This window comes from Tachypleus tridentatus, chromosome 10 (assembly GCF_004210375.1).
Source record: "Tachypleus tridentatus isolate NWPU-2018 chromosome 10, ASM421037v1, whole genome shotgun sequence".
In the NCBI taxonomy this organism is placed as follows: Eukaryota; Metazoa; Arthropoda; class Merostomata; order Xiphosura; family Limulidae; genus Tachypleus; species Tachypleus tridentatus.
In genome coordinates, this window is record NC_134834.1 from 168,866,793 (window position 1) to 168,894,791 (window position 27,999).

At 30.8% G+C, this 27,999-nt stretch overlaps 1 protein-coding gene across 2 annotated transcripts in view; it reads right to left on the reverse strand.

Moving 5' to 3' along the window:
- Positions 1 to 27,999, reverse strand: part of trx (histone lysine N-methyltransferase trithorax) — a 134,459-nt gene that overhangs the window by 33,582 nt on the left and 72,878 nt on the right. For both annotated transcript variants that reach the window (XM_076465173.1, XM_076465175.1), the window contains 7 exons: positions 24,652 to 24,744; positions 22,706 to 22,901; positions 21,235 to 21,317; positions 15,908 to 16,045; positions 15,343 to 15,501; positions 14,398 to 14,524; positions 8,565 to 8,643 (listed from right to left, as the gene is read on the reverse strand). In XM_076465173.1, coding sequence (XP_076321288.1) covers positions 8,565 to 8,643; positions 14,398 to 14,524; positions 15,343 to 15,501; positions 15,908 to 16,045; positions 21,235 to 21,317; positions 22,706 to 22,901; positions 24,652 to 24,744 — 875 coding nt within the window. The remainder of the gene's footprint in view (positions 1 to 8,564; positions 8,644 to 14,397; positions 14,525 to 15,342; positions 15,502 to 15,907; positions 16,046 to 21,234; positions 21,318 to 22,705; positions 22,902 to 24,651; positions 24,745 to 27,999) is intronic.

Genomic DNA, 27,999 nt, shown 5'->3' on the forward strand with positions numbered 1-27,999 from the left:
ACAGCCTCATTCACTTATGACATAAGTAGCCGATAAACAGCTTAGAATATCTCCCTAGTGAGTTTTTTCAGCCACTTCATTCTTTTGAACCAATATTTTAAGGAAATAGGTTGCATCTTTAGTCTTAGGTTTTGAAGAACAAACAAGTAATATTTAAAATTTTGGGATAAAGGATACTTTTTTAATAACAACATAAAATTCACTTCACATTTGGACTAGTAACAAAACATACTTGATATTTTCAAACAAATCTTTCATAAAAATACTTCATTAAAAAATCTGATTTTTTGTGTACAAAAAACTTCAGATCTTTACTAAACATCTATCACATTTTGTGAAGATACACATACTACATCAAAAGTTATACTATAATTTTGGGATGGTCTGTCACGATTGCATTTTGTTGCTATCAACTCTAATGAAATTTCTTTGATCTTTTTGTAGTTTACTGAGGAAATCAAATATATTACACTAATTTTGTAATATTCTGATATTCTATTCCAGCAACTCATATTTTGTATCTTCTAAAATGCATATCCAAAAGTCATATTAATTTTCTTGGGCACCCAAATTTGAGAGACTCAATACATGTTTCAGAAAAATGTCCCATTTTTCTTCAGTGCAAACAAGCTCATGTATGTAGTGAATATTACAAATCCCTTACTTTATGTAAATATTTCTTACACTGTTTTACATTCTTTAATGAATGTAATTAAGACTGCAAAAGTCAAACTTTTCAGTTTTGTCCGAGAAAACTTCTGTAAAATATGACAAACATATTACTAGCTAAAGTGCTTATTTATCACAACAACTCACAATCACAGCACTTATCTTACTGGAAAACAGTTGATGGTCTACTGTGAATGTTTTTTGTTTTGCTTTTAAGTTATTACTGTGCTACTGGGTAAAAAATAGAGTAATATAATCATAAAAGTAAAGATTTATAAATGCATTAAAAATCTTAAAAAAATAATTTATTAAAATACTTAATATTTTATGTACACCATTCTGATGGCTTTTATACTAAATATAAGAAATTTGTTTCATATTACAGTTTTCATATTTTATCACCACAACCTCCTAAAATGAATAGCTTTTTTGGTTAAGACTTTATACTTTATTTCTTATTTTCTCTAGCCTAACATTAATTGTAGTAAAAAATCATCAATGTGCAGGGAATAAACAGTTAAAAATAAAGAAAAAAACTAAAATAATCACAGACTGTCATATAAAATTACAATTATTTATCCTAATAGCTAAATTTTTCACATCTGTTTTTATTTATTTTTATAGTCTTATTGTACTTTGAACCTTCTTTCAATATATGAAAAGACTAAGTTTCAAAGAGAAAGCTTAAGGAAAACAAACAAATCAAGTAATATCACTTAACTTAAAATCTCATGAACTGCATGAGCCACATAATCACCAAAACATTATTTTTATTAAAATATATTACTATCCACCTAATGACTTTCTAATTTTTACATTTTACTCATGAACATGCTTTGATAAGACTTTTTTACATGACGTAGATTCTCCACAAAATAATTCTTGTTTTCACATATGTATTTTACAACACAAAAATAGGCTGACCCAAATTACCATAACTTAAGTGACTGACTTCTTAGTTAAGTTACAGCATGAGGCTTAATACTAGATCAAGTATTGTCAGATTATTACTACTAGTGTTTGTTAACCACAAAAAGATAAGTAACCCAACCAAACAATGCATTGTTGCTAGTGGCAGGGTTAATAGGAATTTAGGTTGTATCTACAGAAACAATGAATACAAATCTGGATAGGTCAGAAGAAACATTGAATTTTTGGGAATGGTTCAAAGGAGAACTAACAGAATGATAGGTGGGATGGAAATCTTATCATATGAAGATAGGTTAAGGTCTCTAAGCATGTTTTCTCTCAAAAACAGAATTAGAGGCAATCTATTAAAGGAACTAATGCTAATGCCTTACCTTTTTTGATATTTAATGTTAAGAATGGTAAGAGTAGGGGACACAAATAGGAACTTACAGGAAAGGAATGATCTTCAGCCAAGACAGATTTAATTTTCAAACAAGATTGTCAACCTCAAACAGGTTGATTTCAGATGCAGATAATTTAACAGAGTTTGATAAATAATTAAATGACAAAGGTTAACTGAAATCTTTCATCAATTTTCTCAAAGGGTTTAATTTAATGAACATGGAACCCAAGTTTAACCAAAAAGTTCCATGTTGTCCTTTAACTCTCTCAAGACAGGCTTGGTCTACATCACTGACCAAGTGATGTTACCTTTTTTAGATTTAATACTTTTAACTTTTAATGTAGCATGTATATCTTCACAAACTTCTGTTAGTTTTTCAGTTAATATTATAAGACTTTAACATACAAAACATGATATTTTTAGTGGAGTATTTTTAATAAAATAAAAATTTATTCATAAATAATATGTGCAAAGCAATTTTCATGATAAAATCAAAAATATTTTTCCTCATCTCAAAAGTCTCAAATTTCCTTTATGTAATGCCTAAGGCCTCTTAAATTCATTTCAAATGTTTTTTCAGGAAAATTTTATAGTTTATCTATTACTTTCTCCACCCTATCCAAACATAGAAGTGGTAAATTTAAACTTAAAACTTGGATACTATTAAATATGGACTATTAGCTAAGATTTTGCTATTCTAACTGTTACCACAGAAGCAAAAAGTGGTTAAATAAAATTTTGAATAAGATGCTAAAAACTTATGTCACACACAGTAAACAATATTAAAACATTCTATTAGCTGCTCATAGCTAAAAAACAAAATGATTGAAAAAATGAATTCATGGAAATTTGCAACTTGGCTGTGTAAAATGAAACTACATAATAAATTGGGTAACAAAATATATGATCTTTTATTGGTTATAAACATGAAAAAAGCAATGTTGAGTAGAATTACAGATATATCTTGAAAGACTGAAAGAAATGAGACAGCATAACATGGGTGTAACAAATATGTTGATATCTCAGCAAAGCAAGAACACTGACAGTTCAAATTTTATATCCTTGCTAATAAATATCTAGAAAACATATTTTTAATTGTTGAACATTTTAAAACCTATTTAAGGGTAGAAAGAAAATCTAAAATTGGGAATTCAGAACACATTCACATAATGTGAAATGGAAAATAGGACCGAGAATTAATTTCTAAATATTTAAAAAAGAAACTAAAACTCAGATAATATAGAAAACTGAATTATAAAATGCTTTAATGACAACCACTTTGGTTAACAATGATGAAAAACTACTTCAATTGAATTTTGAACATAACTCCATTCACAAATATTGTGATACATGCACATTGACCTTCCAATATTCACAAGGTTAAACATCATACAGAATGCACAATTGTAATGTTTAAAACTGAAATAGCTTAAGAAATGCCTGGAATAATAAAAACAACCCTCTGATGAAGTGCATTTTTGAAAGGGTTAATGTCTTTCTTCAGAAGTTTTACACTTATCTTTTATGCTCAACTATTTGGAATTTGTTTTGAATCTTTTTTAACCAGTTCTATGACATACACTAGAAGGGCCTCCCATTGCTCAAGAACATGGTCAATATCCATACAAAGTGATGGTCTTGAATCTCTAAATTAAATGGAGTCTTGCCCACCCATTTCTTCTCTTCTAACAGTTGAAAGCTCAAAAAAAAAACAACCAATTCTTCTACAAAACTTTTTGTTTAAATGCTACAAGGTCTCTAGATTACCTGTTGATTACAGATTTTATACACATATTATAAAATCCAATGTCAATTAGTCCAAGACTGTTTTGAGTTTTAAAATAAGAGTACAACCTTAAGTCTCTTTTTGCAATACTGGAATCATAACTACTCAAGACCTCTTTTGCCAGTTTCATTATGTTCTACTTCTTTCCTTTTTTGCACGTTCCAAGACTGATCCCTGTTACTGAGCTGAAGGCTTTGTTAGTACAGGATACAACTGATGTAGTGTGGTTTGCATATCATAATATATATTCTCTTTTGCTTCATTTGTGGGTTCTTAAAATTAACAACTTAAAAGACTGTACACAACTATATTTTCTCTATTTTCTACACATCTATTATATGGTATTTCTGTGTTAAAAAGTTGTGAATGCACTGACTACACTGCTACTGGGAATAATATACTACCAATCTTTTATTAGCATTATGATGATATATTGGGTTGAAAAATAATTCGTGAACGTTTTTTCAAGTTAAAAAAATATATTCATAAATGAAACGCTTTCGCAAAATATTTCATGTCATTTGATAGATAATTTTTTGCTCTAATAGATGGTGCGTTTGATTTTCATATGTCTTTAATTTTTGCTTTCATTTTCAGCTCATTAAATGGAATGTCAAGTGGACAAAATCGAGCAGTTTGGACACCATCTGCTTTTCTCATTTAATTTCTTGCAATTTCGTTTAAAACAATGCATACTATATACCTAGGTATTACATGAAATAAAGTATCATAATAAATGTTTTGGGTGTTATGTGTTCATGCATTGAAGTATTGTATAGTCTTGCATGTAATGCTTGAATAAAATTATTTAAAAACGCTCACGAATTATTCCTCAACCTAATATAACTGTCTGAATGGCTTCATAATATCGCACTGTAAACTATCAAAACATACATGTTATTTGGTACAGTTCATTTCATACAATGGAGGAGTGTATCAATTCCATAATAATTGCATTTTATAACCACTTTATTTACAGTTTCTGTAATGAATAACAATACTGTGTTGTTGTTTTTTTTACCATGCCAGGTTGTGAAAATGTTAAGAGTAAACAGAAATCTTATCTATACTCAATATTTGGGATAGAAAATTCACTATAATACATACAGCTGTTTGTAAGCATTCATATACTGAAACCCCTCCCCAACTTATATCATGATATACTTCTTTAAGGATAACACTATGTAACAAAATTTTTACTTTTTCTTGTTCCTGGGCAGAAAGTGTTATTTCCCAATTAATTATTCCTAAAAGTAAATGGAAAAAACCTATTTTTCTATTCGAACTTTGCTTTTGTGATCTGGGTAATGAAATTTTCAAATTTACCCATTTTCCAGAACATTGCAGGTAGATTCAGTGCTGAGTAGCTGATAGAGAATTTTCTCAAACTTACAAGAATTTTCAAGAACCTTTTATAATTTTCTAGAACTTTCCATAGTAATATATATACAGGGGCTTAATGCTTCAGTTTAGTTCCAGCTGCCTAAGTGAACACATAGCCCTCTGATTTTATCAGAGATGGCATCAAGAAGCTGCAAGCATTCTGCAGATGCATTCTGCTATATATGTGGCCAATTTATCAAGACCAGAGCAAAACAATACTCTGTGACTGCATCTGCTAAAATGTTGAAGCCTACAAGTCATATTCCCGGTATGCCTGTTGAAGATCAAGACAAACCCTGGGCACCTCATTTTACCTGCAAGCACTGCAAAAAAACTCTAGAAGGTGAGAAGGTTAATTTTTGTTTACTTGAATAGCAAGATTTAATATTATACAAATTTTAGACCTTTCGAAATTTAAATATCTTTTGGTGCACCTCAAAGAGGAATACAACAACATCAAGACCTTGCTAGAAGCCTTGAAGTATGATGAGTACGGCTGGGAGGTTATTAGAGACTTCAAAATGGTGGCATTCCTGATGGGTCTCCAAGGAGGCTTTACCAAGTTTCCCTGCTATCTTTGCCTTTGGGACAGCAGGGACACTGCAATGCACTACAACAGGAAGCACTGGCCACAATGTATCGAGTTCTTATTGGACCTCCAGAAGGTGTTGTTCCCACCATTACACATAAAATTGGGTATTATGGAACAATTTGTTACAGCTCTTGATAAGAAGTCTGAAGCCTTCAAGTACCTTCAAGACTTCTTCCCTAAGCTGTCTGAGGCAAAGGTCAAAGTTGGTATCTTTGTTGGAATACAAATAAAGAAGATCCTGGAGTGCACAGAATTCCCCAAGAAGCTCAGTTGGAAGGAAAAAAAAAAGCTTGGGGCAGCTTTGTCGCAGTGATTCAGGGCTTCTTGGGCAATCACTAGGCCAAAAATTATGTGGAACAAGTTGAAGCTCTGGTGAAGAACTATGGCAAAATGGGTCACAGGATGTCACTGAAAGTTCATATCTTTGACACTCATTTTGATAAATTCAAGGAGAAAATGGGACCATACTCAGTGGAGCAAGATGAGCACTTCCACCAATATATACTGGACTTTAAACTCTACAACCAAGGAGCATATAACGAAAATGTGATGGGAAACTATATTTGGGAGCTGATACATGAAAGTGATTTACATTACAGATGCAAATCTCAAAAAACTACTCATTTCTAAACATTTTTTGTATAACTTTAGTATAAATACATGCAAATCTTGATTCATATGTTTTATTCAGACCTTATGTAAATGAAAATGTGAAAATTTGCCCATTTTTACATAGAAAATAAGTTTATTTCTAAATTTCATTATCCAGGTCACAAAATTTCTAAATTTCATTATCCAGGTCACAAAAGCTAAGTTTGAAGGGAATAATGGCCATTTTCTGTACTTTTATAACATAAGCAATTAAGAAATAGCACATACTATCCAGGAACAAAATCTGTGTTACATAGTATTATTACTCAATTCTTCACATGCTTACACAAAATAACAATTAATAATGAGCAGTTTTTGAAAGATTATGTCAAATTTGTCTTCCAAAAAATTATAAGGGAACTTCAGTTATTCTTTTATTCTTAATTGACCTACTAATAAAATAAATAGTTTCAAAATTACATGCAACTATTACATTGCAATAAACAATTTAAAAATTTGAAATTGTAATTGAAAAAATAAAAAGTATAAAAACAGCTAATTTACATTTTCTTCAGTAAATTACTCTAAAACAATATTAATCTCAAAAGCTGGCAATGAAAGTATAACAAAAGACAAAAATGATTTTTATGTAAAAATTTCTTTGAAAAATAATGGCAGATAAATATTTAAGTCATTTATAGGCATAAGAAACCTGTCTTTTTTATTACTTTATATATACCATTTAAAAACTAATACTTTCTTCTATTCATTACTGCTTTTATTCTTTACCAAAACTTTATTTCCAATATTTCAGACCTTTACAATTAATGATAAAAAAAAGAGTTGTGAATCATTTTTTCTGCACAAATTAAAACTTGGTCATAATTCATTGCAAACAAATCACATGGGGCAAAAGAACCACCTCTGAATTTACAGTACACCTCTGGTTCCAAATGTTCTGTAACTGAAACATGATTCTTGAGGATAAGGAGGGCAGAGGATGACCTACTGTTGAAAGTGACCAACTAAGAGCATTAGTGGAAAAAAACCTGCACCAAACTGTTCAAGAAATGGCACAAGAATTGGGTGCTGGCATTTCCACAATTTTGGACCATCTCAAGCAAATTAGAGAAGTGGAAAAGCTTAACAAGTGGGTTTCACACAAATTCGGTGAAAAGCAGAACAATTGTCATTTTTACCTGTGCTCTATGCTAATTTTGCACAACAGAAATAACCAATTTCTTGGTCAAATTGTCACCTGCAGCAAAAAGTGAATTCCACTTGATAGCAGAAAGTGATCTGTATAATGGCTAAACAGTGACAAAGCACTAAAACACTTTCCAAAACCAAAGATGCACCAACAGAAGATTATGGTAACTGTATGGTGGTCTGCAGCCAGTATTATCCATCACAGCTTGCTCAACCATGACCAGAATATCATTGTGGAGATTTACTGTCAAGAATTGGAAGAAATGCATAGAAAATTGCATGAAAAATACCAGCAATAGTTAAACGAAAAGAACCAATCTTGATTCATAATAATACTCAGCCACACGTTGCTCAAACAATGTTCTAGAAGCTCAGTGAATTGGGATACAAAACATTGCCTCATCCTCCTTACTCACTCACTGACTACCACATTTTCAAGCATTTGGAGAACACTTTACAGGACAAACTATTCAACAATAGAGCAGCAGAAGAAAATGGCTTTAAAGAAGTTTTGAATTCTAGGACTTCAGAGTTTCATCATCATGGTATAAATAATCTTGTTTATCGTTGGCAAAAGTGAACAGAATTGCTAGGTTCCTACTTTGATTAATACAGTTACTTTTAATCTTTTTATTTCTTAAAATTAAAAATCCACCACTATTTCTTTGAAACCTAAAATTACTGCATCTTACACAATACAATGATATAATTATATTAGTAACAACCATGCAATTCATCACATAAAAGTTGTGTTGAAACAAAAGCAGAAGCACTGGTTCCGATTCTGTACCTGATTCAGAGTTCTATACTCTAGAATTAATTCTGTTACATATTCAAACAAATTCAAATAACAAATCTTGCACATAAAATGTTAAAAATACAATTTCAAATAAAAATTATATTTTAACATGTTAATCATTGTAATACAACTAATCAGGAAATGCATCAGGAAGCAAAAAACTTAATCCACCTGAAGATAAAAAAATGTAAGGAATAAAATTTTAATGGTTAAAGCAACTTACCAATAGCCTGCAGGAATAAGAGCTTGTTTCCAATCAGATGCTGAGGTAAGATACCCGATCTTTTCTACTGTCATACTTCCTAATAAAGAATTACATTTCCTTTAAATTAAAAATCAGTCATTTTGAAGCCAACTTTTAACTTTAATATAGAGTGATGAGAGAAAAAAAAACTAAAAACAAAGAGTAAATGTTTTTAAAAAATATATCACACATATGTAACAAATATTATCTATGTATTTATCATGCATATGCAGAGATGCCAACTATTTCAAATGACTGAGCGTAATGATTTTAGACAAAGCCCTTTATCATTTGCGGCTACTAGGCCTGACCAATGTCTATAAGCTGTTTATTATTATATTATTATTATAACTATTATTATTTATTACTGCTATATATTGCTCATTTATGAGTGTGTTTAGTGTATTTAATAAAGAAACTTAAAAAAAAAATTCTTTTGAAATTATGTTTTTTATTTAGTTCAGAGTAACAAACATACTGGTAAAACAACATTGAACATGCAGAAACAGTAAGCAGAAAAAGCCTTTGTGTAAGGACTAGTTTATATCATATTTATGACACTTATTGTAATAGTTTTGCAGCTGTTGCAGCCTTTGCTTTCATGAGAAAGTCTCTGGATGGTTGGGAGTTATAACAACATTGTTCATTTGACTGCATACACATCTTGTGTGTTACAATACTGCTCAAAACTGAGGTGCTCAAGTTTGGTCTGAACTTGCTTTTCTTTTAGTCACTAAACTAAATATCCTTTCACTGTCAGCATTAAAATGGAAGTTTGTAAGAATTCCAAGCATAACCCAACACAGAATGTCATACTTCTGGTTGCCATTTTCATCCTTAACTGTAAACAGCTGAACCCAAAACTTGTCAACATTCAACTGAAGGACAGTTTCTGAGAAAGTATCAATTTGATAGTTCAAATATTGCCCTTCCAACTTGTCTATAGTGTTGTGCTCATGTGTATTGACAAGGACAGGATACCTGTCTGTGAAGAAACACAGAGAAGAGAAATATTTGCTGACTTTCAGTTTTGGATCAGCAACCTCTGCATGAATCAAAAGTTCATCACTTAGAGGGAAATGTTTCATCATGTTATATAGCTGCAATATAGTATTTCTTGACACTGGTGTAGAAGCTGATCAGGCCCAGGTCCTTTTCGTATTTAACAATGTATTCCTTGGCAGCATTTCCAATAGAAACTGCCTCATCAGATTTGTGTAAGGATTCATTGTTGTAGTCAAGTTCAGTAATGTTGCCTTCAAGATATTCTGGCTTGATGCATCTGACAAGTACATTTTTAACTTGTGTAATCAGAGTTCTATGCATAATGTGTATGCAAGGTTCTTCTCTTTGCAATATCAAACTGGCCTACTCAAATAGAGGAATTGCAGACTGAAGAAAAAGACAAAATAACAAGATCATTTTGTTGTCCAAGAAAACTGTTAACTTATCTAACTTGCTCTGCGTATAACTTACTTGGTTACTTCCTTGCTAGCTTTCGTTTTCTTCTCTTATTTCTTTGATTGTCTCTTCTTTAGTTCAAGATCAGACTGCCTAAACATATATTAAGTTATATCAAATGTTTCTTTGTCTGCTTTTGGAGACTGTTCTCTTGTGTCCCTGTGTGGCTGAGAGGATATCCTGACTGTTAAAGTCTTGCTGCTGGACTGAGCTGCATGTTTAGATACTTTTGAATCTAGTTTTTCCTTTTCACAGTGAAAATACTTTTTCAATGGCTTCCACATGTCCAATATTCTGTTGAGGCACACCAAGCGATAGCCATCTTGTGTTAACAAGTTGTAGAATTTTTCTTGTTTCTTTGTTAAACAATCCTTAAAACTCTTTGAAATGTTGTTTTCTGTAGATATCTATCAATATATCAGAAACTGGGCAGGGCAATTCTCTGGAAGCTTTCTGGGCAGCAATATTCATCAGGTGACAGGCACAGCCAATGAAGTAAATGCTAGGCTGTCGTCTTGAGATGTGTTCCATCACACCCTTACCTATACCAGACATAACTGAGGAACTGTCTGAAAAAAAACTAAGACAGTTTTCCCATGGAATTTTCCCCTTTGTCAGTTCATTGTACAAAAGCTTGAAAATATTCTCTCCCGTTGAAGCTTCTTTCCATTCCACCATTGTCAAAAGAGAACAAACATTTTTTCCAAGCAAAGGGTCAAGATATCATACAACCACTGGATACAGTTTTAAGTCATCCATGTGTGTGGATCCATCTGTGACTAAACTGTAAACACTGTTAGTAAGTATGCTTGAAATAATTTTGTTATCTTCATAACCCAACATTTGTACAATGGCTGTAGTTTTGGTTCTAGCACAGCCATATATTTTAACTATACCAGAGTCTGGGAACATTTTTCTGAATAGATGTCCTGCATGATTGACTACAACTAGGGGTAAATTATGAGCAATAACGAATTGAGTGAATATCACTTCTGCATTTATGGTTTCATATTCTGAATTCTTACTAATAAATGTCGTTATCTGCATCGTTTTTGTCTTCGCCTCAGCCTTTTGTTGGTGAGATGCCAATTTTGTATGTCAGGAACAATTGTTTATCTCGCCATGCATCACAGAAAAATCGATGTGACAAACTCTACAAAATGCATGACTGTCACTGACTTTTGATACAATGACTGGATACTTTGCACTATACCCTTTCCTAAATTTTTGATTCACAGTTTCAGTCCTTTTAGATTTGCCAGAAACAAGACAATCTGGTGAACAAGGCCTCTTTTTTTCCATCTTGTGAACGATCGCATTGGTGTTTCTATTGGTGTTACTCAAACTATTGGTAAACGTCGGAGATACAATTTTTTTTATTATTTCAAGCACAAATATGATCATCATAAGTAGCCATTTGTACAATGTCTTTTATTTATTATTAAAATTTATTTGCATCTCACTAGACATTTTCTTTTCACCCCTTTCAAGCCCTGGGGAACAATTTATCACTTTATTGTATAGGCCTATATAATGTATAATAATTTAGGAGTTGCAACGAGTCGTAATATTTGTCTGTATGAGCGTATAGTCATAACGTATACACCTAAATCGCAATGATTACGCTCAAATCGTAATGGTTGGCATCTCTGCATATGTAACAAATGTTACCTATGTATTTAACATTTAATATTGTGGTTCTCAAACATTTTTGTCTCAAGACCCATTTGTGAACACCAATGGCCAGTCGCAACCCAGTAAATAGCCTTACTACAAAAACATCTGACTTAGTTAAATACACATAGATAAACAAACTATTATCCATTTTAAAATTGACTCTTTCACACATTCTGACAACCCAGTTTCGAGTTGCAACTGACTAAAGATATAGTCTCATACCACCTGCTTCCTTTACTCACTTTTATTTTATTATTTTTTGAAGTAATGAATCAAGATTAATGACATGCAATGCATCAAGTAGACAATTGCAAGCATCAACATGTAATCAAAGATTAAAACAAATTTCTCATAATAATCAAATAAAAATCTTGGAATAAACTTCAGTAATATTCAATAAATGCCATTATGAGCTTTTCTTTCACAAGGATTATCAAAATAATTCTTCAGACAGACTAAGAACAGAAGCTGATATGCCAAAAGATCAGGGTTGTGAAACAAAAGATAGAGGGAGCTTGCATACACTGCTGGGAGCAAGTTTAACTGGGTGAGCCACTGTGTTTTAAACATTTCTTTTAACTGTTTCACATGGTACTAAAATGGCAAATGAATAATTTTTCTAATAAATAAATTAATGAAAAGTAGCCTTTTAATATTTTTTTCTACAAATAATTAAGTTATGAAAAACAACCATTATCTCAAAATGGGACAGATCAAAGCCCATTATTATTACATTTTACACAAACCTTTGCACATAGTTTATAACCTATGCCTCAAGAATGTAAGAGAGAACCAAAAATTTCAGGTAACTAGCTTGAAATACTCATTTTAATTAACCCTTTCACAATGGGTCGGTTACTATACAAAAGTTCAACTCCATATTTTTACATGTTAAGTATTTGCACTATAACTTTTGACACAGCATGTGTATCTTACAAAAATTCGGTAAACTTTTAATGGAATATTTTTCTAAAGATTCGTTTATAAAAATATTGAGCCTGTTTCATTACTAGTCTGAGTGCAAAGTGATTTCACGTTATAATTAAGAAACTATTCTTAGTCTTAAAAATCTCAAATACTATTTGCATAATCTTTGAAACCTCCTAAATACATTTCAAATGCTTGTTTGCAGTACATCTTTGTATTTTGCTATTTTCTACACCCTAATTATGTGGGGTCTTTAACTTGACCAATTTTGTGACCATCACTAAAAAATAAGGAAATATAAATTGTACCCTTATCTGAGCTAGAATGATTACATATTATAACACAAAAATACAAATACTTAGTACATGTAGCTTAAGTCTCATAATGCTATATCTGAATGTATATATTTATTATTTTTTATTATATTGACCTTCCAGTCATGTCTACCTAAAATTACATAGCTTGCACTCAGGTCATGTATCAAGTAATGCAAAACTGATCTTTAGTCTTCCCTGGTTGGCAGTGTTTTAATGGACTAATATTTTATAATATACAGTCAAATTTCAATTATTACACATCATACATGTATATATACATTAATACTATATAAAAATAAATTATTAAACTCATTTTTTTTGAAATATAGAACCATAAATCAAGAAGCAAGGCAAACAATTATCTCTTCTTGCCATGACCTTTGTACTTGGTTGTCACCAGACATAGGTTGCTAAGCATTTCAAAATTTTGCACATGGAGGATATCAAACAAAGTTTCTTTTTAGAGACTGTGTACACAGTTGAATAACCCCAAAATCCTAAATACTTACACTGATACTATAAAATTGCACTTTAGTTTATTAAGCTAAGTTTCTAAGATGTACTTAGATTTTATAAAATATGAAACTTTGAGCACACTAAAGACACCCATCTCGTTGAAAACGTGGAAGCCTTTTCAAAGAATAAAATGGAAGGGAAAACCATTCTAGGGATATTCTAAACTGTTAACTGGTTATTCACATTTCATATACTGTATTAAAAGTATATGAGGGGCTGTTTCAAAAAAAGAAAAAGAGTTGAATGGAGCCAATGTGTTTGATTCAGTGGACAAGCCATATCTCAGCAAAATAGATGCACAATTCTTATTTCATATTCTAACTTGTCAATATTAGAAATTTGAGTGCTTAATTTGTTTGACATCACAAACATCTAATTTTAAACAACACTGCATTTGCCATACCATGCAACTCACTAAAATCTAATTTAAATGTGTTCTTTTAATAAACATTTTTAAAGTATGAAATTAACTCACATATAATATAAATCTGATTCCAAACTTATTGACAAATTTATAAAACAAAAGTTCAGTAAGATATTGAATACAAGTCAGCAAATGCAATAACCCATTGCAAAAGGATTAAATCTGCCATTTAATGATTATTTCAAAGAACAAGTTATCTTTCATACATGGTTTTACAGTAAAAACTGCACCAATTACAACTTTAAAAAGAACATGGAGTCACAGAATAAGGTAATAAAAACTAAGGGGCACATGGTAAATAAGTAGCATTTATCACTGTAAATTACAAATTTTAAAACGTTCACAAGTCAAATCTTATATACATACAAAAACTAGTTTATCACTGAGCCTTAAATAACAAACTTCATTACATACAAAATGGATTACCCTAATAATATTTACATACTTACTGCAACATTGATTTAGTCTTTGCTTAAAACAGAACTTTTACCTATTAAGATAGTTAAGCTTCTTGAATCCACTCCATTCTGCCAAGACTTCCTAACCCACTTAGGTGCAATCCCATCTTGGTCAACATAAATACATCGATCCAACAAAAATCCATCATCTTTAACAACCTGATATAAATATAAGTAACTGTATAATAAGTTACAAAAATCACAATTTCCTGTAAAGCAGTTATAATTTCATTTTATATACCTTCAAACCAGAAAAAGTATTTCATCCAAGTAACTGATGTCAATCTTTTATTCAGTTGTGCAACAAATATACAGCTAATTCAGTTTCCCACTTGTATGAATGGCTGTCAACATTTTCTGACACTTTTGTTTTATATATATACTGATATCACTGAAATAAACATTTTCTGCTATTTCCAGGTTTATGAACAGTACATTTATGGATAACTGGCAACCTTAAATCAAAGTCTAAAGATCTTAAATGAACATCATATTTCCTTTTTTGTGTGGGTACACATCAATTTATTTATGTCTGTATCACATGCAATAATTTCACATAGTTTTGTTTAACCTTTACACATGTATTTGTACTATTTCATACACACAAATATATTTATTGAAGATATACAGATTGGGGGTTCATTTACAAAAATATCTTATGATAATCAAATAAATGCCAAACACATTCAAATACATTTAACACATTACATTAAAATCTTTTATACTTCTAAGCTTACGAAGAAAGTTCAGTGAAATAACCTGATATTTACACCACTTGAAAATAAGAAATGTATAATCAGTTATAAAATTATTAGACTGTGTTTTAATTGTGTTCTGAATTCAAAGCTTCCTCTAATACGAAGATAATATAAATATTTGGGAAAAGCTCATAAGACTAATTACTTATTTTTAACTTGCAATTTCCATATATTCACAAAGAACACTTGTTTCACTCTAAAAATTAAAGTACACAATACCTCTTGATCCACACAGTCTGCATGTTCTGTACAATATACCTTCTTATCCACTTGAAACACTGCTCCTAAACTCCTGGCACACATGAAATGGTAGTTTGCTGGACACCCACGAATACAACACCCTACTGTAGCACCAGCCAGACAACACACATCACATCTCTACAGAACAATAAAAAAACATACAAACTATAATCCCTGAAAGTTACCAAACTACTGTTAAAGATATCATATCAGAATGGGAACTCTGACAGATTTTATTTTCTACACTAAAAAGAATAATAAAATTTTATTTTGTTTGGTAAATTTAGTAATATTTTAATTTTATGTACAGCACTGTGACAAACCTTGTTTTATTCTTCTCAAATCAACATTTAGAAAAAGGTAATATCAACAAAGTTTTATCATTATTAATGAAAAACATAATGCATGTAACATTTTGGTCAAAACCAATCCAGAATGATCAAACACTTATTACCACTGAGCTTCTTTACAAGTTATAAAAAAATTCTTCTACTACACAGCTGGTTTATATACATAAACATAACAGGTACTGATGTGAACCTACCAACAAACGACTTCTTGAAACAGCAGCATGCACATTCTGAAGGGATCCATCAACTTCTTCAAAAACTTCAGCTGACCAGAGAGCACAGTTGATGTGAACCCAATCATCTTGACCACAGTATATTAGTCGTCCAGATTCCTGAAACAGCATGTTAACTTAGACATACACAGAACACACACAGTTTCATATGAACACCTTGATGTAATATTCACAGTTGTTCACTGTAAAAAGGCCACAAAGATAGTGAGTTAAACTTATCAATATACACCTTGTGCAAATTAATTGAAACAAGACGGAAAATTAATTTTTTTTCAATTTTTTGCGTTTTATTTCTGAGAATCCAAAAATTACAAATTAATACATGATATGACTGCATTTATTTTTCAGAAGATCATTAATCCGCTTTGGCATCGAGTCCACAAGTTGACTGCAATCTTTACTAATTTTTGATTGCGGTACCACACCTCAATTGTGGCCTCAATTAGCTTATCTTTTGTAGTACAGTCTTTTCCCCAAAGTCTTTCTTTACAAATCGCCCAAAGATTTTTAATTAGAATTAAGTCCGGAGAGTTTCCAGGCCAGTCCAGCACCTTTATTCGCGTTGTAGTCATAAAATTCTTCAAAAGTTTCAATGTGTGGCACAGAACCAGATCTTGCTGAAAAATGCCAGATCCATCTGGAAATCTCATAATTTTGGAACGACTCTTCTCTGCAAAACTTCAATGTACTGTGGTTCTCACATCATACCTTCTACGATATGTAAGCCTCCGACACCATAGTAGCTGAAAAAGCCCCAAAACGTCTTCTTCAAGGGATGTTTTACGAACTGACTAATGCAAGATTTTCAACAATTCTCACCTGGAGATCTGCGAACATGCAGACTTCTTTGACCCTGTACGAAGAAATGAGTCTTGTCACTGAATAATACCTTCCTCCATTGTTCTTGCATCCAGTCCTTGTATTTCAGACCCCATTGATACCATTTTTTCTTCATTGAGTTCGTAAAAGGTTGTTTTTGACTGGTCTCCTTGCCCTTCTAATGCAATTTCGAATGGCATAATATTCCTCAAAATTTCGTCATATATCCCAAAAATAGATCAACCATACTGCAAAACACAGCTAATAATGCCGTCTGTGTGAAAAAATGACTATTAAAGGAAATCAGCGGGTTCAGCAAGCCTACACCAGCCACCATGCTGAAAATATTGTACAATGACCATTTGTTTCAATTAATTACCACAATGGTGTATCATTAAGAATATATTCTGTTCACTATAAGAGATAACACAAAAAAAATAAAAAGGAGTTAATGTATACATTAATAAGCATTTACAATTATTTTCTGTGATTGTTATTTTGCAAACAATTCACAAGTGTACAGGCATACAAGTTTTACACATAAATTATGCCAGGATTTCACACTGAGAGAGCTATACAAAGCTTTCAATGTAGACCACATTTTGTAGTGATTTCCAGATATAAAAAAACACTAGTAAAAAGTATTAAAAGGAACACAGCTAAGTATTTGATCTGCAAAATAACACATTTAACACCTGCCACGTGAGACAGCCCAGCATGTTTTAGTACTGAGGGAGAGAAGGAGTCATTCCAGAAACCAGTGATTTAGATATCTTTATGAATGAAACTTGGCAGAATTTCACACAATTTCTAAAAAAATATTAATGAAAATATGATATAATGAAATTTAAATTATACTATGGTGGTATCACACTGGGCATTATACCATTTTATTATATTTATTCTTCACTGCAGAAATGGCATTATTATTTTAAGAATCACTACGGACATTATTTTGTAATGCACCTGCTTCAAATTCAATACTGCTTCTTTAAGATTTATTGTGCATTAGTTCAACAAAATATTAAAACTAAACACTTCTTAAATATATGTATAATTCTATAATACTATAAATATAACTACTACAAAGCCTGTTTTCTCAGTTTTTCACTATAATTGCAGTAATAAACAAACAACTCTCTAATTAGACTGGTATGTTAAATGAATTGGGATGTTTTCGAACAACTTCTTCCAACATCTGACATGGACTTGTAGTTTAGCTTAATTGCTACACTTAAGCCATCACATTCACAAGCACATCTGGAACACTTCAAACATGTTTCATTGCTACATTGTTTTATAAGTCAGCTTCTCGGTGTTGGCTCTCTTCATCTCATGTCTGACCCACCAACCTTAACCTCAAAAGCAGTGTCAAATACCTTCTTTTTCATACAATCACAACAGCCCAAACCTTTACGAAATGCCTCTCTCTCCCTTTATTTGACCTGCATCAGATGCCAGGCTGGCTTGTGTTGTAAATGTTAATGTTAAAATACATCACTACGTAATAATGTTGAAACAAAAAATTCTTAATTGTCCCATAAACTCTTTGTTAAAATTGTAAAAACCTTTTAACTCTTATTAAATTTCTATCATGTGTATTTTATAATCAGAAATCAAATTAAAAATATTTTTAATCTGTCTCATAATATCTCAGTATTTATTGTTATGGAACAATCACTACAGTAATGCTAAAATGTGAGAGAACACTACAGCTTTTTTCTTTAGCAGTTATTTCACTTCTGAGAAATATTTCATCTCATTTTATAATAGCAGAGGCTAAATGAAATTGAAATACTAAAAAAAACTGCAAGTTAAAAATTGTTACTTTTAAAACAAATAAATATCTTTTAGAACTTGTGTAATATGCCCATGAAAAATAACTGATGTTTTCTCTAACATTGTAGATTGTGTCTTTCCAAATCACAAATGCATCATAAGATTTATGTTTGAAATTATTACTGACATTGAAATACAGTAGTAGTTAAAAATACAGGTTAAGATATTTCAATGGCAATTGTTCAAAGCAAAGCAAAGCAATACCAAACTTAATTTAAAATTCTTTAAAATTTTTTATAGTTGTAGATGAAGTAACTTTTTCCCAATTTTAAATATACTAGCCATAAAACTTATTTTGTCTACATAAAAATTTTTGTTTAAAATAGGAAGCACACTGCAACTAGACAGTTAGGACTAATTAGCAGTTTTCCACTAAGTATGTGTGGGTTGATACATTAACATAAAACATGTTTGTTGATAAGAAGATCATGGCTAAATTGACCAACTTCTAAACTAGTTCAGTTCTCCCTGAATCCTCAGTGTTCGAGAGGTGGTAAGCACTAGATACAAAGCTCATATTATTACTTAGCTTCTTTTTACCTCTAAGCTGGAAACTATTTTAAAGATCAAACAGTAGCCTCAGGTGTAATGTCTTTTTTATTAAACAAACAATTACTTACTCATAAATTATCCATTTGTATCAAGGAAAGAAACAATTATGGTTAAATATTTGCACTACATTTAGTAATCTGTCACCACTAAGAGTCAGACAGACCAAACTGAACTGCAATAACTGATACTTAATTTCCCACAAGATAGGTAATTGAATGATTATTAAATAAAAGCCATGTGCATCATTCTTGGGTTATAATTGGTGATTCTTTCCTAACCTAATATTGATTATACTGTAATATTTAAATTCACTGGTTCAAAACAAAAACACTTTTAACATTTTTATGAAACTGTTTATAAAGCTTGAGCATTTATTTCAATACATATACTTTTCTGATTTAGTGAAAAACCAAAGTAAATGGTATGAAGCTTTATCATTAACTTTTCTAAGCCACAAAATTATGTAAATAAATACCAAATTTTATCATAACTTTCACACAGTATTAAAAAACAAGCTACCAGATGATACTTATTAAATAATAAATGAATGTACAGAAAGAACATTACATCAGCATTATTTTCTTAAACTACAAAAAAATTATAAATAAGAATGCCAGCCTAAAGAATAAATCTTATAGCTTAAAATACTATGGATATAATACTTTTTCATTAAATCCTTAGACAATTAAGTTATGTGAACACTAAATACTATGATTTAAAGTGATGTAGTGAAACTATTAACTGTTATCATAACATGCTAACACCATTTCAGAATATTTATGCTATAACAAAAAAAAAAAAACATACCCAAAACTGTTTCTACAATGCTGTTTGCGATATTCAAGTTTTATAGAAATAAGAGTTTTGTACAACTCTTATAAAAAATAAAATGTTTACCAAGTACACCTCTCTTTGTACCTTTCATCATGTGTGCTAATATTTAAACCTGACCTACATGAAAACCTGTGTGTGTGTCATGTTACTTTTGATTTCTCAAAACACAGGAGTCAATGAGTCATGAAAGCCAAATTGCATTTATACAGATTGAATAGTTTGATTATTGTCTCACATTATGATTTTAGTAATGAGGATGCAAGGGACAATGAGAGAAGTTTGCTATGAAACCTTATAAATGTAGTGAGTGTTGATATAATTTGTGATATCAACTTGTCTACAGACAAGAGCATAACATTTATCATGAAAGTAAAAATACTGATTCACTTTTAAAGTGTATCTGAACTAGCTATTTTCTACCACCAATATTTTGAATTTAAAAAAAAAAAACTTCTTCAATCAACAGATTCAAACTTGAGAAATCAATCAAGAGATTTTTCCAGACCTGTTTTCTATACAATTCATTTTATATTTTTACTGTTAAGTGATAAGACATAAAAGCCATTGCTGGAAAGTAGTGTTACCAAAACACATGGGCCTTCTATTTATTAGAAGCTGAAAATCTATTTTTCACCATTAATTATTCTACGAATATACCACAAATTCATTTCATGAATGATCTTAATTTTAATTGACTCACACAGGAATTTACAGTTTGAATGCCTCGACTGCATTTTATGCCTTTTATGCCTTTACAAAATTTATTTCAGTTAACCATGAAATGTGAGGTTAGGGTAAACCATGGGATGGGGATGGTTGTACTTGCCTCTTCATTTCTGATGGGTCATATGCTAATAATTAATTAATACCCACAATGTGCATCATTTTTCGTAACTGTTAGACAGTACCTATAATGCACATAGTACAGACCATGCAATAATTACATTATGTTGTTTACTGATGAAGTTCAATCAGCAGTGTATCTACAGGTAGTGTTTCAGTTTAACTATAATCAAATAACACGAATGTTACTGTATCACCATATATAAAGTTAAATTGATGAACATTTTCCATATGCTCACAGTAAATATCAACCTAGGATCAAATACTACTTGTTACAAAACCAAATGATTAACTGAGTCAATCTAGCACTATAATTAAAAAAAAAGCAACTGTTTTTGGTCAATTTTTTAAAAGACAACCTGACAAAAACAACAAGCTACAATATTAAATTATTAACTTACAGCAGGTTCAGTATCTCCATATCGTGAACAAAGGACACACTTGCGAGGATCACAAGATGGCCCCATTTCTTTCTGATCCCCACCTAATTATAAAAACATATCACACCATACAATGTTTCATACCATTATGGCCATTTTTTTTATCCAACCCAAATCAGAATCTAAGTTCTTTTGTTGTTATTATTATTATTATTATTCATCCCTACTTATCAAATGAAGTTACTCTGTTTAAAACACATTTGATAACTTAATATATGACCTAACATGGATGAAATATGCATTTTCACCTAGTATTGTGCAATAAAGTTTTCTAAAAAAATTTTGAGAGAAATGAAACAAAATATTAAGGAAAAATAAAAATACCTATTGATTAGAGCTGGCTGATTAACTCAATTAATATATTAACTATGAGAATCTATTACATCAATTACTGTCATGTTAAACCAGTCAAAATTACAATTAATCAGTTAGTCATGAAAATAATCAAGCAATCAAAATCAGTATGTCCAATATTAGTTTTAAATTCTTCCTACTACCTAAATAATCAAATTATTGCCATTATGATTTTTTAACTAATTCAAGCTTATTTAGCTTCAGGCCATAACCTGGTGATTTAAGAGCCAATGTTTCAATATCCAAAGTCAATAACAATGTTCACCCTTTCAAACATGAGAAAATTATACATCTATTCTTGTTTCTGAGTTATAGCAAAGTTTCTAAGGCTACTTGCCAACATTCCTATTTTTAAGCTGCCAATCAGACAAAGCAACCAACTGGTAGCACCCACTAACAACCACCAATACTGTTCTACCAACAAGTAATGGTATAACTGACAGACAATGTATCTCCACTGCAATGTGGATCTTACTTCTGCAGCCACCTTCAAAACTTAGGATACATTTTGTATCCCACATTATAGCTTGTACCCTGGGATTTTGTTAATTAGTGCAGTGTTTCTTGCTTATTATTTTTAACTTATTTTTGCTTCAGCTTGTTTTTAGGTTATAACAAACTAATATAATTAGTCAAAGGTTTGGATTTGCTGTTTTTAACACTGTCCTTCTTTTAGATTTTGTTTACTTAACTTTATAAGTACTAAGTTTCTCCAATATATATATAAAAACTGCAGCAGCTAAGAAGAACACTGTTCTCAGAATAAAATAATCAGTTTATTACTTTGTAACATCAAATACAGGCAGTATTATTCATTGTGCATTTCTGAAAACACATTGGCCCACTGTAATCACCAGAATGTTAGTCTCATACAAGTTTTAATATTAAGCACAGTCTAATCCTCAAATTTTGATAATATATATCAAACTTTCAAACCCATGATTTCAAAAATGTCATAAACACCAAAAGTCCAATTCTCTTTCTTTGACATGTTTTGAGAAGTTGTGTGGTGTTACGACAAACATTAAAAAAAGACACAAATTACAGTAATGCGTGTAAACAGATATTTCTCATGTACCTTTTAGTTTTCTCAACTTTCCTGGTTGAATCAATGGCTCTCTAACTGCTCGACTTAGATACTGAGCATACATATGATCAAGATGTGACGGAACAACAGCTTCAGGAAGTAGTCCTTCAGGTACTTCAGGTGGACTATGTATACCCAAAAGTTTAAACCTTTGTATCTTGAACCATGGAAATACCTTCTCCATTTGCTAAATAACAGCAAAGTTCACACAATACTTATTACAAATGAAAGGAAATTAAAGAAAGTGTACCATAAAGAAACAGTCTATATTATTTAGGCAAAAAATGTAAAACAATAAACCACTGACTCTCATTATGCCCCCTAGTGGCTCAGCGGTATGTCTGCAGACTTACAACACTAAAAACCGGGTTTTGATACCCGTGGTGGGCAGAGCACAGATAGCCCATTGTGTAGCTTTGTGCTTAATTCAAAACAACTTTCATTATTGCTCACTTTTTATACAAGAAATTCAAGTTTTTAGAAGTATACTGTACATTTTTTTGGATATCATGTGGTAATTATTTAAAAATACAAACTGCTATTTTGTGATACATAAAATGATATTCCTCAGGTTCTGCAAGTTGAAAACAGTATTTAAAAGTTTGCAGTTACATTACATGCATGATTTTTTCTTTTTAATGAGAGAAGACTATTTGTGAGAAAAATCAAATTTCATTTAAGCCTAAAAATACTTCTGAATTTCAGTTCCTTGTCAATAATGAACAAAAAGCACAAAAGTACTAGTTTAACAATATTTTGTCAGAACAAATAACCATGCCATATGTTTATATATATAAATTAAGAAAAAAAACTAGATTTGTGAAATGCCCTTGGAATAAAGAAAAAAAACTGTCAACCTTTAGTTATCTAATGACAATAATGGGTATTCCATCTATTACTGAATAGAGTATGTGAATAGTAATGAACATATGCCACAAAAGCTGTAATATATGAAACAAAGAGCATATAAAGTACAAAAACAAAACTACAGTAAAACACCTTTTACAATCAGCACCATTTATTGCTTTAATGGGTGACAAAATATTTTAGGAAAGTCTTTCAGCTTACAATATCACAAATTGTCAGCTACTTGAGAGATATGAACTTTGTGAATTCACAAGAGCAAAAATGTTCTAACAGTTCTAGAAAGCACAATGAATTTTGTCCTTTCAGTCTCAACAAAATTAAGTGATACAACAACCAACCCATAATCCAACTTCAAAAGGGCTATATAAAATTGCAGTTCACAAATAGTCATTGAAAAACTTAAAGAAAATAAGTAAACGTAAAAATAATTATCCTCAAATATATTTTTGAAATTATCCTTAAAGTCTATTAAATTACATAGGAATAAAGCAACAAAACACTTTCAAAAGCTTGTCATAATGTGTAATAAAATCTAAGAGTTCTAAAAGCAGCAAGAACAAAAGTACCATAGACAGAAGACTGGCTATGACTATGTATCTTTATTTTATACAGTCCCAAAAATTATGAGATTTTCATACACTATGAAAGAAATCCTTGATAATTCATGACAAACAGAAATAACAAATCTGAAAAAGTGAGAATACAAATAAAATTTGAAGCACAATTTATGTTGTAATAAAGTTTACTCACTCATACCTAATTAGATAAATAATAAAAGCACAAACACTTTGACAGCATGACATTGCAATTATCAGTTTTTCTGAAGTGTAATTATATATAATATTAAATTTAGTGGAATTTTGTAAACTACTACCCTCCTTCATCCAAAATAAAATCATATACACAGGAAAGATTCAAGGTTATTCACACAGACTTATTCATGCCTGCAAAATGTCTACATGAACAAACCTGCTATGAGTAGGTACAAAAAGTGACTCATTGCAATTTTAATACAAATTTCAAGCAAATCACCAAACTACCAAGATGCATGTGAGTAGACTAATAATTACCTTTGCAAAGAGATTTCTCACTTCAAAGATTTTTTGACGGCTTCTACTGTTGCATGCTTGGAACAATCTAATTATATCATCACAGAATTCTTGCTGAAGAAAATAATATAAAATTAATATTACTTATAATTTATAATGTGGATATTACAATTTTAAAAGAAACATAATTAATCAAACATATATTAAGCTTGAACTTCTATATTATCAGTACAGTTCTCATATCTGTTAAAGGCAGATTTCAAAATTTGGAAGACAAACAATTTCAAATCAGGAAAGTTCAATCATAATGTCAGTTTAAACATTTATTTTAAATTTTACTTTGCCTTGCTTTAATAAACAAGCATATACACAATGCATGGTTACAATCTGTATATCCAATCAGTTTGCTCCTGCCAACTCTAAGCCTCTTGTTGCAATTAAATTAAAAATTAGTAATTTTAAAGTGCAGATGGTGCCTAAGATAGATTGCTGGGATGATTACACTATGGTGCTTTCTGACATGAAATTCTTCTGCACTACAGTTATAAATACAAGTAGGACAAATTTTGACATTCTAAACAAAAGGATAGGTGAAGTATTGAAATATATTGATAAAGCAATAGAATGCATGTTGATTCCAGCAAGGAAAATAGAGGCTAGTTCATGACTGACTACAAATCACACATGAGAAGTTGTGAAAAAATAACCATAAAGAGCATAACAGCCCTTTACTGGACAAAGTATAAACTTACCTTGGAACTGTAAACTATATAATTAAACCAGATTTATGACTATAAAAGTCACATGATAGCCATATTTATAAACTTTTCTAAAAGTGCACAACTAAACTGTGAAAATATTCAAGAGTGATGTCTTGAACATGGTAACATAAAATGTGATATTAGACAAAGTTTATGCAAAAGTGCAGACAATTTATTATCAACCTGCCAATTATGCAGCATTTCAAAAATTGTATAGAAAATGCCATTTACAGCTATAATGTGAAGTAAAACATTCAAAAAGTTGAAAACAAATATGAAGGGTAGACTGTATACTATCAAGCTAAGATACTGCCATCCCCATCCTGTAAGAATGTTACATCTTTGTGTGAATTAGATGCAATAAAGTACAGTTCCTCAAATACAATCCATTCACTCCATATCATAGTATTAGTAACCCTACAAAATGCACTTAAGAGGAAATATTCATGCTGTAGCATTTGAAGACATCATAATAAACTCACTTCTCTTTGAGGCACTCAAACAGACGTACGAAAGTCATTGTTCATAAATAGTTGATCAACACTGAAAAGTATGTAAAGAAAGTTGTACTCAAGTGTTTTATGCAAAAGCATCTTACAGTGAAAATTGTGCTCCAGAGCAGCAGTCCACAATCAGGACCATCACAGAGAATATCTGTAGTAAAGAATGGCTAAAAGGCCTAGTAGCAAACCTTATATCATTACCATGGATTTTTAATATCCATCTGTATGTATACACATGCATGTATATATGTATACATAGCTGTAGCAAATCTTCACAAATGTTTGATTTAATGTCTTATTTATGCTTGTAGTGCTAAAGATAAATCATGTTTTAACAAAATGTTTCCAAAGAATAGTGGTGTTCTTTAACCTTGTGTGTCAGTCAAACAACCCTTCAAAATGTTGGTCTCATTCCTCCAAGTCTCAATCTCAATGTTTTACAGATACCAAAAATGAGATCACCTAAAGTTTTAGCAATACTAGACCAGTTACCTACCCACAATTATTAAGAACTAAATATCAATTATCAAGTTGTTCATATGTAGTGCAGTATCAAAGATGTTTTACTTGTAAAACTCTTTAGTTAGCTGGTATTGCACTTCTACAATGATGTTTATAGAAACTCCCTTATTTTTTTTTTTTATTTATTTATTTTTTTTTTTTTGCTTACATCACCAACTGTCACATTACCTTTATCAATTTACAGTTGTAACATGTGTCATTCAAAACTAACTGCTACTACACACTTGTATAAACTTCATCTGGTGCACATATTCACATGAAACGTTGGTGATTATTGCTGATGTTTAATACATCTAGTTGATCTGCTGTGATCCTGTTTGGCTTCAGCGACCATAAAGAATCTACTGTCACCAATACTGATTTAATTTTTTATGTTTTTATTCATTCATTATTTGTCCATTGTTTGTTTTTCCTTTGAAGACACCATTAAAATATAAATTGTGGGATAAAAATGTAAATTATTTGCAGTTAAATGTTAATAGTTTCTTTGACATGTGATTTTTATTCTTATTGCTTTATCTTTCATTGTGTAATTTATTACAAGCTTCTTTCTTGGTCTCAACCCCTAAGGCCACAGTCGTAGACAATGAGGTCTTGACTACAACACAGCTACATGTACAGGGCAGGATCAGAGCACCTGTCACTTTTTTTTTTACATAAATAAATTCAAAATTGAATGTATGTCAATAAACTTGGTATCAAAGCATAGTTTAGTTTATTCATAATTTCAAAAGGAAATATTTACATGAATTCTCAATCTTAACTCCAATTTACCAAATGACAATTTTTTTGCTATAGCCTGCCCCATTTTGTATTTTTCTTTCCACCCCTATATAATTTTCTGAGTTTGGCACAAATTATAAATTTATAACTACAAATGGTACTAATTCATAATGTAAATAGTATCTTATTCTGGTTTTAAAAAACATATGATTTAGTCTTAATTATAATTACCCCGTTTTTTTTCCTTAGAATTACTTCAAACTGTAACATGAAACATTTGTTTACCCTAAATAGCTTTTAACTCTTAACACTTCACACGTTAAAACTTAAATTTTGTTCAATTTCCCTTTGAAGAGTTGTCTAACTAAATATTCCTGGCAACTGTGTAGCTCATGCAACTCTATTGAAATATATAACAGACAGGATACTAGGAAGTGTAGATCATGCATACCTCATGAAAAAGTATTTATTTTACCTAAACTAACCTTACCTAACCTAAAAAAAAATTTCTAATTTTACATTTTAGTTATTTTTACAATAATAATTAAAGAATATACATTAAAACTAACCCGGGTCTTCTTTCTTTCTGCTGCCAAATGGCATTGACACTTAACAATATTCTTTATGCTAATGATACTACTGCACTAGATAAATTTAATTAAATATGCATAAAAGAACACAATACCAAATGCTGAGAGCTGATAATGTTCATAACAATTTTTCTAGCTTTCCAACTACATGAAAAGAGACATTAAAAATTCAGCTGAACTGACTGATCTGTTCCTTATGGTTATAAAATTTGAACTGGAAGAAAAATAGACAACTCACTGTACCAAAAACAATATCATATAAAATTTGTA